At 45.1% G+C, this 12754-nt stretch overlaps 1 protein-coding gene across 1 annotated transcript in view; it reads left to right on the plus strand.

Annotated features, from left to right (window-relative positions):
• Nucleotides 1-1096: 1096 nt before the first annotated feature.
• The window catches only part of LOC125456364 (di-N-acetylchitobiase-like), a 33784-nt gene continuing 22126 nt past the window's right edge, over nt 1097-12754 (plus strand). Inside the window, exons 1-4 of the mRNA XM_059647696.1 lie at nt 1097-1230; nt 7244-7398; nt 10294-10360; nt 12078-12249. Of these exons, the coding sequence (XP_059503679.1) occupies nt 1097-1230; nt 7244-7398; nt 10294-10360; nt 12078-12249 (528 nt within the window). The remainder of the gene's footprint in view (nt 1231-7243; nt 7399-10293; nt 10361-12077; nt 12250-12754) is intronic.

The raw sequence follows: 12754 nt of genomic DNA on the forward strand, positions 1-12754 counted from the left end.
AAGACGGTTGGAATATAAAAGCAGCGATGTGGTTCTGAGGCTTTATAAAGCTCTAGTTAGGCCCCATTTAGAATACTGTGTCCAATTTTGGGCCCCACACCTCAGGAAGGACATACTAGCCCTGGAGCGTGTCCAGCGGAGATTCACACGGATGATCCCTGGAATGGTAGGTTTAGTATTTGATGAACTGTTAAGGATCCTGGGATTGTACTCATTAGAGTTTAGAAGGTTGATGGGAGATCTAATAGAAACTTACAGGATAATGTATGGTTTAGGAGGGGTGGACGCTAGGAAGTTGCTTCCATTAGGCAGGGAGACTAGGGCCCGTGGGCACAGCCTTAAAATTAGAGGGGGTAAATTTAAAACTGAAATGAGATGACAGTTCTTCAGACAGAGAGTGGTGGGATTGTGGGATTCATTGCCGCAGAGTGCAGTGGAGGACAGGACGCTGGATGCCTTCAAGGCAGAGATCAACAAATTCTTGATCTCAGAACGAATCAAGGGCTACGGGGAGAGTGCAAGGAAGTGGTGTTGAAATGCCAATCAGCCATGATTTAATTGGCAGAGTGGACTTAATGGGCCGAATGGCCTTACTGCCACTCCTATGTCTGATGGTCTTATGTTAGCCTTCAGTAAAGTATCGACAAGGACATCTCAGTCTCTTTGTAGATCTATACTTTTCAACTTCTCAGCACTTAGGAAATGCTCTTCAAATCTGCTTCTCTTACCAAAGTCAATAAGCTCTCATTTTCCCTGTTATATTCCATGTGCCATGTCATTATCTAATCACTAAACCTGCAAACATTCTCCCAAAGGTGTTTTATAAATGCTAGTTCTTGTTATTATTAGTGTATTTGCAGCCTAATTGGGGACGGTAGCAGTTGAATCAGTTTCTGAACCACAATGTGGCTCAGGTGGAGCAGAGTCTGGGTGGAGATCGTTCGAAAAATGAAGAGCTGATCATTAACTTCAGGAAGCATAGAGGAGGGCATGCCCTCATTGGCATCAATGGAGCCGAGGTGGAAATAGTCAAGAATGTCAAGTTCTTAGTTTGACGATAACGGACTTCCTGTCCTGCACTAGCCATGTTGATGTGATGGTTGAGAAGGCACAACAACACTTCTTCTTCCTCAAGGGGATAAAGAAATTTGGCACATCCATAAGGATCCTCACCAACTCTTACAGATCCAGTCTATATGGATTCATCATGGCTACTCTGCCTGGGACCATGTGAAACTATAGGAATTTGTGAACAGAGCCCAGTCCATCATGCAAGCCAACCTCCCAACCACAGACTGCATCTACACATCTTCTTGTTGCAGAAAACAAGCCAACATCATCAAAGGCCCCTCCCACCCTAGCTGTAATGTCTTCCAACCTCTTCCGTCAGGCATAAGACACAAAAGCTTAAATACAACAGGTTCAAGAACAGCTTCTTCCCTGCTGTTATCAGCCTTCTGAATAGACTGCTCAAGTTTCAAATCTAATGTTGATCTTGCTTTTTGTGCACCTCCTTTGCAGCTGTAACCTGTTATTGCTCTCTCTCTTCTGTCACCCAATGACCTTTGTACAGTATGATCTGTCTGGACTGCACGCAAAACAAAACTTTTCATTGTACTTTCATTGTACATGTGACAATAACAAATCAAATCTAATCTATTATAGAAATATATAGGCCTTACAGTACAGACAGTGGCTATTTAACTCATCAAGTCTGTACCAATCCTCTGATGAGCATCCCACCCAGAATCTACTCCACTGTCTTATCCCCTTAACCCTGCATTTCTCATGGTACAATCCACATAGCCTGAATATGCCTGGACACTATGGGAAAGTTAGCAAGGCCAATCCACAAAAGCTACACATCTTTGGACAGTGGGAGGAAACCAGACCACCTGGTGGAAACCCACGCAGACACAGGGCGAATGTGCAAACTCCACACAGACAGTCATCCGAGGCTGAGTCTTGGCACTGTGAGGTAGCAGCACTAAGCATTGAGCTGCCATTCTGCCCCTGATGGATGGGCCCTGACCACTGATTGTGACCCACCTCTTTGATTTTGACAGACTGTCCTTACTGGTGAGAAACCAGACCCCTATTGCCTCCCTACCTCCCCACCTATACTCTCTCCACCTATCTTCTTTACTCTCCATCTTCGGTCCGCCTCCCCCTCTCTCCCTATTTATTCCAGTTCCCTCTCCCCATCCCCCTCTCTGATGAAGGGTCTCGGCCCGAAACGTCAGCTTTTGTGCTCCTGAGATGCTGCTGGGCCTGCTGTCTTCATCCAGCTCCACACTTTGTTATCTCGGAAGACCCCAGACTGGTCTGTGTGCAACTCCCCACTTGACTTACCTTGGCTTCCCTTATGGTTGCACTGGACCCACAAAGTTGAACGTGACCTACTCCCTGGACTGTAAAAATAAAGACCCATTGACACTGACCTACCTAAGTCGTCAACAGTGCATTGAGGACAGTAATTGAGATATCATATTGTGGCTGTACAGGACATTGTTTAGGCCACTTTTGGAATATTGCATTCAATTCTGTCTCCCTGCTACAGGAAAGATGATGTCAAAACTAAAATGGTTCAGAAAAGATTTACAAGGATATTGCTAGGGTTGAAGAGTTTGAGCTATAGAGAGAGGCTGAATAGATTGGGGCTATATTCCCTGGAGCGTCTGAGGCTGACTACTGATCTCATAGAGGTTTATAAAATCATGAGGACCATGAGTAAGGTGAATAGCCAAGGTCTTCTCCCCAGGGTAGGGGAGTGCAAAGCTAGACAGCATATGTTTAAAGTGAGAGGGGGAAGATTTAGAAGGGACCTAAGGGGCTACCTTTTCACGCAGAGGGTGGTACATGTATAGACTGAGCTGCCAGAAGTGATGGTGGAAGTTGATACAATTACAACAGTTAAAAGGCATCTGGGTGGGTATAGGCATTGGGAGGGCTTAGAGAGGTATGGGCCAAATGCTGGCAAATGAGACTAGATTCATTTAGGATATCTGGTTGGCATGGACGAGTTGGACTGAAGGGTCTGTTTCCATGATGTACATCTCTATCAGTCTATGACTGGTTCATGCCCAACCTCCTGAACTGATACCAGAAGGTGCCCTTCATGTACTGTGCCAGGAGCCCCTGACTGAAGGATTCTTCCTTGAATTGACTCGTTATAAGTGAATTTCCTCATTTTCAGATCCATTTTCATCCATCTTTTCTTCACTCTATCTCATTCATTTTTGTCCTTCCTGAACTGTGGTGCCCAGGACTGTGCCTGAAGTGGGCCAGGAGAATGAAAAAGGGTTTAAACATAAATGCTGTTTGGTTGAGTGAGTAAGAGTGGAAGAAATGTTGAAAAATGAAGATTGGCCTAGTCAAGGAAGAAGAGGCAAGTGATTCACATCAAAAGAAGGACAGCAGTGTAGACATTATGCTGTACTAGACACAAAAAGCATTGGGAGGGTTTGAGGGATTAATGTTGAACAAGTGACAATGGAAGAGAGGTCAGAAGCAGATAGTGACCTAGGGGGCTGGAAAGAGGTCTGTGGCTGAATGATGTGGATGATAGAAGTCGCAAATGTCTGGTTAAGAGGCTACATCATCACATTTTCTTAGTAACAATCACAGAGAGGCTTTGAATTTAATTGATCATTGGACAACACAACGGGCATTCTAAAGATGCAAAAATTCAAAACTTCTGGCAGAGCAAAAGACAGAAAAATACCTTGATAGAATAAATGTAATTGCCATGTGAAACAAGGCAATCATTTTGCTTTGATAACAAAGTGTGGAGCTGGATGAACACAGCAGGCCAAGCTGCATCTTAGGAGAACAAAAGCTGATGTTTCGGGCCGAGACCCTTCATCAGAGAGGGGAATGGGGAGAGGGAACTGTAATAAATAGGGAGAGAGGGGGAGGCGGACCGAAGATGGAGAGAAAACAAGATAGGTAGAGAGGAGAGTATAGGTGGGGAGATAGGGAGGAGATAGGTCAGTCCAGGGAAGATGGACAGGTCAAGGAGGCGGGATGAGGTGGTAGGTAGGAAATGGAGGTGCGGCTTGAGGTGGGAGGAAGGGATGGGTGAGAGGAAGAACAGGTTAGGGAAGCAGAGGCAGGCTGGGCTGGTTTTGGGATGCAGTGGGGGGAGGGGACGAGCTGGGCTGGTTTCGTGATTCCATCCCCGATTCCCAATTCCTCCGCCTCCGCCGCATCTGCTCCCAGGATGAGGCATTCCACTCCCGCACATCCCAGATGTCCACGTTCTTCAAGGACTGCAACTTTCCCCCCGCAGTGGTCGAGAACGCCCTTGACCGCGTCTCCCACATTTCTCGCAACACATCCCTCAAACCCCGCCCCTGCCACAACCGCTCCCAGAGGATCCCCCTCATCCTCACATACCACCCCACCAACCTCCGGATACAATGTATCATCCTCCGACACTTCCGCATCTACAATCCGACCCCACCATCTAAGCCATTTTTCCATCCCCACCCTTGTCTGCCTTCCGGAGAGACCACTCTCTCCGCGAATCCCTTGTCCGCTCCACACTCCCCTCCAACCCCACCACACCCAGCACCTTCCCCTGCAACCGCAGGAAGTGCTACACATGCCCCCACACCTCCTCCCTCACCCCCGTCCCAGGCATCAGGATGACCTTCCATATCAAACATATGTTCACCTGCACATCTGCCAATGTGGTATATTGTATACATTGCACCTGGTGTGGCTTCCTCTACATTGGGGAAACCAAGCGGAGGCTTGGGGACTGCTTTGCAGAACACCTCTGCTCGGTTCGCAACAAACAACTGTACCTCCCAGTCGCGAACCATTTCAACTACCCCTCCCATTCCTCAGACGACATGTCCATCATGGGCCTCCTGCAGTGCCACAATGATGCCACCCGAAGGTTGCAGGAACAGCAACTCATATTCCGCTTGGGAGCCCTGCAGCCCAATGGTATCAATGTGAACTTCACCAGCTTCAAAATCTCCCCTTCTCTTACTGCATTCCAAAACCAGCCCAGCTCATCCCCTCCCCCCACTGCATCCCAAAACCAGCCCAGCCTGTCTCTGCTTCCCTAACCTGTTCTTCCTCTCACCCATCTCTTCCTCCCACCTCAAGCCGCACCTCCATTTCCTACCTACCACCTCATCCCGCCTCCTTGACCTGTCCATCTTCCCTGGACTGACCTATCTCCTCCCTACCTCCCCACCTATACTCTCCTCTCTACCTATCTTGTTTTCTCTCCATCTTCAGTCCGCCTTCCCCTCTCTCCCTATTTATTACAGTTCCCTCTCCCCATTCCCCTCTCTGATGAAGGGTCTCGGCCCGAAACATCAGCTTTTGTGCTCCTGAGATGCTGCTTGGCCTGCTGTGTTCATCCAGCTCCACACTTTGTAATCTTGGATTCTCCAGCATCTGCAGTTCCCATTATCACTGAGTCATTTTGCTTTGGTTGTGATAAAGACAGTTGTGACATCCACTTCATGCAGAACCCTCAGCAAGAACTCAGAGACACTATCAGAAAGCTTTCTCAGTCAAAGAGAGCAAAGGAACAAGGTGTCATAAAAACAACTTCTATAAAAGAGTCCAGCCAATCTGCAAGTGAGGTATAAACAGTGCTAATGAGGAACTTCCTCTGCCCCAAATCTCACTGAGTCCATCTGTGTAGGAAAACATTGACTATTAAACCATAGGAAGCCCTATGACTGTGCAATCTGGCTTCCAAATTTTCAACACTTTGGAAAGTGAATCATCAAAAAGACTGGTGTGCAGCAATATTAGAGATGGATTGCATTTTCATTATCATAGATATCTTTCTGATTTTTCTCTTTATATTAATGTTTTAACTGATAATTTCATCACTTTTTAGCAGAATAACTCACATCAATAATTGTGCATTTTATCTAATTTAAAATATAAAGCTGTGTTCCTGGTTATTTTTAACTCGAAATACTGAAAATCTAACAGTGCAACTATGCATTGCACTTCGACACATTCTGAGTTGACCAAGTACTCTGAGGAAGTGTTTGGTCTGTGATAAATGGTGTCTCACGTCGGGTTGTACTCATTGCCAAATGAGTCAAGGCAAAATTGTACTAACAGCGGTGGTGAAAATAAATAAATTTCAAACGGCAAAAAGATTCAAAGTCGAAGGCAAGTAACAGTGCAAATTGTAACCTGAAATTACAGAGAGATTTGTTTGTAAAAGTATTAACAATGGCTTAGGTTAGCAACTTTTGGTACACAAGAGTTTATCGATTAGGCAGGACATAGAATATTCCAAAGCCATTGCTAAACAGGTACAACTTAAGACCCCGGTAAAATAACATGTCAGAAATCTTGAGAAGGTAGATTTAGTGTTCAGAACTCTGTCCAGACACAGGACAGGCAAACTGCAGCCAGACTGGGTGACTTTAAACCCAATAGTGATTTGATATTATCAGACTTATTGCAGTCACATGTACATAAGTACGGTGAAAAACTTGTGAGCAGTGCAGGCAGATAATAGCAAACAAGGACTTACAGATAACAAAATGTGAGGCTGGATGAACACAGCAGGCCAAGCAGCAGCTCAGGAGCACAAAAGCTGACGTTTCGGGCCTAGACCCTTCATCTAGGCCCGAAACGTCAGCTTTTGTGCTCCTGAGATGCTGCTTGGCCTGCTGTGTTCATCCAGCCTCACATTTTGTTATCTTGGATTCTCCAGCATCTGCAGTTCCCATTATCTCTGATACAAGGACTTACAGATGATAGGGTGCTAAGACTGAGCAAGGCACACAAGGTTACTGCTGCATAGGAAGTGTGCAAAGCAAGATCAACATCATAGAATGAAATAGAATATCCTTTATTGTCACTTGTGCCCCCGTGTAGAAATATAGGAGTGCAGTGAAACGTTTTTTTTCAATGGCTGCCTTTTAATGGCACCATCTAAGGCAGAAGTACCTAGGTACAAATCTTACAGACTTAAAAAGAATGATTTTCTTATACAAAGAAGATTAAAGGAAAGTATAGGTAATGTTAAAAAAGAATTGGTAATTGAGCTGGAGTTTAAGGCTTTGCCAAATCCAACATTCGGAACTGTACCAAAGAAGTCATACTGGGCTTGAAATGTTAACTCTGTTGCTGTCTCCACAGATATCTGCCAGACTTGGTGAGTTTTCCCAGCACTTTCTGTTTTTATTTCTGCTCTCCAGCATTTGCAGTCTTTTGCTTTTGAACTTAGAAAAAATGTTTGAGAAAGAGTTCAAGCTCAGACTAGGATAGCCAACAAGAAGAAGGTCGAGAAGAATAGGGATTTCAAACAGGGCAAGTTGAGGTTGGAGTTCCGAGCACAGAGACACAGAGCCTACAGGCAGCCTGGAGCTGCTCAGATAAATCTGACTCTGCCTAATAATGGTAAACACCAGCATAACACAAAATCAGCTCTCCACATCATAAAACTCTCCAAATTTGTTCTCAACTTCAAAAAAGGGAGTGTAAATTCCTTCCTCACTGCTTCCAAAAAGTGGAAAATCTGCCACATTTAGCCCGGGTGCTGCGGACTGAATGGTCCAGGGTTGGGGATTACAAACAGACTTAAAAGGGCTCCTTCACATTCGTGCCAGAATCATCAGCACTTTCCAACTTTACATAAACATTGCATAAAGTCTATGTAGAAATTTAAACATGTGAATGAGCAGCAAGAGGAGGCCATTCAGCCCCTTGAGCCAATTCTGAAACCAGGTGGTCATGGAAGATGGTGAAGTTTGAATTCAATAATTAAAAAAAAATCTGGACTTAAAGGTCTACTGATGACCATGAATCCATTGCCTTTTGTTGGGAAAAAAGAGCATGGCTGATTTGATTATTCCACATTTCCATCTACCTCCAATAACCTTTTACCCCGCTCCTTCCTTATCAAGAATCAATTTATGTCTGTCATATATATATTCAACGATTCTTCTTCTAACAGCTTTTGAGAACAAGAGTTCCAAAGGTCCACAACCCTCTGTGAGATTCTCCTTACTTCTTATGTAGTCAATCTCTTCAATAGAATAGTGACTCCTACACTCCCCCTCTGTAGGAAACTTCCCTTCTGTACCCACTCATCCTTCAATGAACAAGCTAGATGTGAGAAGAATGTTCCCAATGTTGGGCAAGTCCAGAACTAGAGATCACAGAATAAGGGGTAAGCCATTCAGGGCTGAGATGAGGAAGAATTTCCTCACTCAGAGAGTTGTGAATCTGTGGAATTCTCTCCCACAGGAAGCTGTTGGGGCCAGTTCATTAGATATATTCAAGAGGGAGATGGACCTGGCCCTTGCGGTTAACAGGATTAAGGGGTATGGGGAGAGGGCAGGAGTGGGATACTGAGACTGCATGATCACAATCATATTGAATGCTGGTGCAGGTTTGAAGGGCTGAATGGCCTACTCCTGCATCTATTTTTCAAGTTTCTATCTCATATATTTCACTCAAGTCACCTCTTACTACTATCAGCTCCAGTGAATACAAATCCAGCATGTCTAACCTTTCATTATAAGACAACCTACAGGAGAATATGAACACGCCGATCAGCTGGGCAAGGCAGAGACAAACGAGTCCAACCTGGAATGCACTTGGGCAGGACTAACAACACAAAGGATTACACTGCAAATGGTAGTATCCTGGGAAAGATCAGGGAGGCCTTACTGTGTGTATCCACTGATTCCTTAAGATAGCAGGGCAGGTAGGTAAGGCGGTTAAGAAGCAATAGGGTCATTTGCTTTTATTGGAAGTGGGAAGGTTCTGCTGGAACTGTATGTAAAACTGGCTTGGCCACAACTGAAATACTGCCCACATTTCTGGTTACCAATATTATAGGAAAGATGTGATTGTACTCTAGATGGTGCACAGGAGATTTACCAGGGCTGGAAGTTCTGAAGAGGGAAGATCGGATTGGTTAGGGTTGTTTCCTTTGGAGCAGCAAAGGTTGAGAGGAGCCATGGTAGAGGTGTGTGAAATAATGAGGGGCACAGATAGGGTGGACAGGAAGGCATTTTTCCCATTAATAGGGGGGTCAATACCCTGGGTGGCATAGATTTAAGATAAGAGGTAAAAGGCTAAGAAGGGAATTTGGGAGAATCATTTTCAGACCGAAATTGGTGGGAGTCTGATACTGATTGCCTGAAAGGGTGGTTCTGTCAGAAACTCTCGGAGCATTTAAGCAACAGTTGGATATTGACTTCCATTGCTGTAGCTTCCAGGAATCTTTCAAAAGCTAGAAAATAGGATTGGATAGTCACAAAACAGAAATAATGGACTGAATGGCCTCCTTTTGTGTTGTAAATGTCTATGAGTACCAACCTGCTCATTCCTGGTATTAGTCTTGTCAATGTTCTCTGAACTGTTTCCAATGCATTTACAATCTTCCTTAAATAATGAGACTAAAACTGTGCACATTATCACAGATGTAGTCTCACCAACGTCCGACATAACTGCAACTTAACAGAATCAAACATCATGTGTGATTTATAAGTAGATTCTTTAAAAATAGAACATACACATGAGGGAGTAGGAGGAATGGTGGAGGAATTAAAAGTATGTCCACTTTAGAATGAACTTTGAGGTTTCGAAACTGAGACTTAGTTTCTTTTTATTCACTAGTGAGACGTGGGCATCGTTGGCTGGCCCAGTGTTTATTGCCTGACCCGAATTGCCCCTTGAGAAGATGGTGGTGAGCTGCCTTCTTGAAACATTGGAGTCCATGTGCCGTCAGTAGACCCACAATGCCCTTAGGAAGGGAATTCCAAGATTTTGACCCAGCAACATTGAAGGAAAGGCACACTTCCAAGTCAGGATGGTAAGTAGCTTAAAGAGGAACTTGCTGATGGTGGTGTTCCCATGTACCCGCTCATATCCTCCTAGAAGAAAGTGGTTGTGGGTTTGGAAGGTGCTTTCTAAGAAACTTTGGTGAGTGCATCTTTTTGCTAGTGCACACTGCTGCTCTGAGCCTCAGTGGTGGAAGGAGTGGACGTTTGTGGATATGGGTCCAATCAACTAGGCTGCTTTGTCCTCGGTGGTGTCAAGCTTCTTGAGTGTTTTTGGGGCTGCATCCATCCAGGCAAGTGGAGAGTATTCCATCACACTCTTGACTTATGCTTTGTAGATGGTGGACAGGCTTTGGGGAGTCAGGAAGTGAGTTACTTGCTGCAGTATTCCTAGCGTCTGACCTATTCTTGGAGTCCAGCAGTGAGTAACTCAGATGTATATGCTTGATTTCATCTCATATATTTATAAGAAATGAATTTGTTACTTCTTTTTGTACCTCAGCTCACATTCAACGTATCCTCGGTCTCCTGATTGTAAAATTGGTTGATGTTGTGATTATATTGCAATTGTAAGTTTCAGAGACATTTTATTTGCGATGTCATCTGATATTAGAATGTAGAATGTTGGGTGATAGCTTTTAAAGCCAAATGCTTCCTATAACCCGAAGAACTAGGAAAGAAGGCTAATATATTCTGAGATAATGGATGCCTGCAAACGTGGGAAGAATTGGGGAAGCAGGACATCTGCTAAAATGATAGTCAAAGAACTAAATGCAAAAGGTATTGAGGTGCCACTGATAAAAACTGACATAAATAGTAGACTCATTACTAGGCTGATGACAGTGGGTGGAGCTTCATGTTTTCCTTTGCGAGGACTGGCCCAAAGTCTCCACACATGGCTGGTCAGGCTGGAGAGACAAGAACCAGGGGACACTGTTTTAAAACTAAAATTCACAGAGAGATGAGCAAAAAAACTTTTCTCTCTCTGGACTGTGAGAATTTGGAAGCCTCAGTGTTGAAGGCAGGGTTGTTGAATATTTTCAAGACATATGTTGACAGATTATTCCTAGGCAAAGGCTGTCAAAGTACATGGGAAATTTTTTTCATTCATGGGATGAGGGGTCTCACCAGCTAGCCCAGCATTTATTGCCCATCCCTAATTGCTCAGAGGGCAGTTAAGAGTCAACCGCACTGCTTTGGGTCTGGAGTCACATATAAGCAAGACCAGGTAAAGAGGCAGACTTCCTCCCTGAAGGACATTAGTGAACCAGATGAGCTTTTCCTGATAAATGGCAATGATTTCATGTTCATCATTAGACTTATAATTCTGAATTCAAATCCCACACTCAGACATGGCAGGATTTCAGCCTTGGTCCCAGAACATTACATGGCACTACAGATTAACAGTCCAGCAATAATACCTGAGGAAGGGTCACCAGACCCGAAACGGTATCTGTTTTCTCCTCCACAGATGCTGCCAGACCTGCTGAACTTCTCCAGCAACTTTGTTTTTGTCCAGTTATAATACCACATGGCTGTCACCTCCCCTGAAATTTACCACGAATCTGGAATTAGTATCAGAAAGGAATCATGAAGGATGTTATTGGATTGCAAATGAGGGTGGAGAGGACGAATGGTCTGTTTCAGCTCCTAATTTATATATACATAGGGCAGGACAGGAGGGGAAGTGGGTGAGAGATGAATGTCCAATAAGGTATGAGGAAGAGGCCTGAATGTTTGGGAGTAAATTTTGACCAAATGTTGGAGAAGGGCAGGGTGATTGCAAAGAAGAAATGAGGGTCAGGTCCTAGACTAAAGGGGTGGGGGAACGTGGTTGCTGTGATTAGCAGAGCGGTTGATATTACTGCAGAGAAGGAAGAAGTGACGGGAGTTGGTGTGGAGAAATTAACTTTGGGAAAACAAAGGACTGAGGGCAGGAATGGTCATGACAGAACGTTTCTGCAGATAATAGTTAGAGAGAGATGCCAAGAAATCTGACTTTCAGGAATCAATTTCACATTAATTGCATCAAAGTTGGGGAGACAGATTCAGCGCAGGAAGTCCGGGAGCAAAATGCTACAGGAATGTTCAGGGCTGATTGTTAGGCATGAAGTGGATGATGAGGAGAAGTGAACTTCTGTACAAAGTTACATTTGCCAGGGTGGAGTTTGCGTCAATATTTTCCTGTTGTCACACAAACTGAGACAGAGATAGAGAGAGCCAGGAGGTGGCATCATCACTCACATGGGATTCGGTATAAATGATGCATCTCGCTGCGTCTGATAGATCTTCGTCCCCGTCCGAAAGGATGCGCTGGAGTTTGGTATCGGCGCAGCTTGTGGCGGTGCTGGCCCTGGGGATTCTCCCAGGCTCCGGGATTTCACCATGGCATTGGTGTCCATGTTCATCTCCGAACCTGTGTGACCGTGTGCCCGCCGACCATCAGTATCAAGTCGAGGTGGGTGTTTGCAAATCATTCAGTTTCCTTGTTGCCTCGAAGTTGTCTTTGGAAGGTCACTGCGCAGAAACACATGGAATGGAGCATTGGTGTGGGAGCTCCTGTCTTTCCCCATGTGCTGCGGCTCCTCTCTCTACCCCCTGCTCGGTTTTTTTCTTTCTGCTCGGTTGTGGGAATTGGGAGAAATTCTCCTCTTTAGGATGTTCATTCCCTCCCTCCTCGGGGATGGCCTGCCTTCGGCTAGGAAAGAGAGTGTCCCTCCCAGCCAGGCTCCAGTCCCACTCCGGATCCTGGGGGATCCAGGCTGGACAAGGGTCGTTGACACAAGCCAAGGATCAGGCCCAGGCTGAGTCCGGCTCGGGATCGGGGAAGCTGGGCCAGCTCAGATGCAGAGAAGATCCTATTGTCTACAATCCAGATGGGAAAGTGTGAAGCTTGCTCTAGTTACAGCCTGTGTGAAACAGGGGACTCGGGAAGACTGAGCAGAGCAAAAATACTTTAACAA

Source organism: Stegostoma tigrinum, chromosome 8 (assembly GCF_030684315.1).
Source record: "Stegostoma tigrinum isolate sSteTig4 chromosome 8, sSteTig4.hap1, whole genome shotgun sequence".
Classification (NCBI taxonomy): Eukaryota; Metazoa; Chordata; class Chondrichthyes; order Orectolobiformes; family Stegostomatidae; genus Stegostoma; species Stegostoma tigrinum.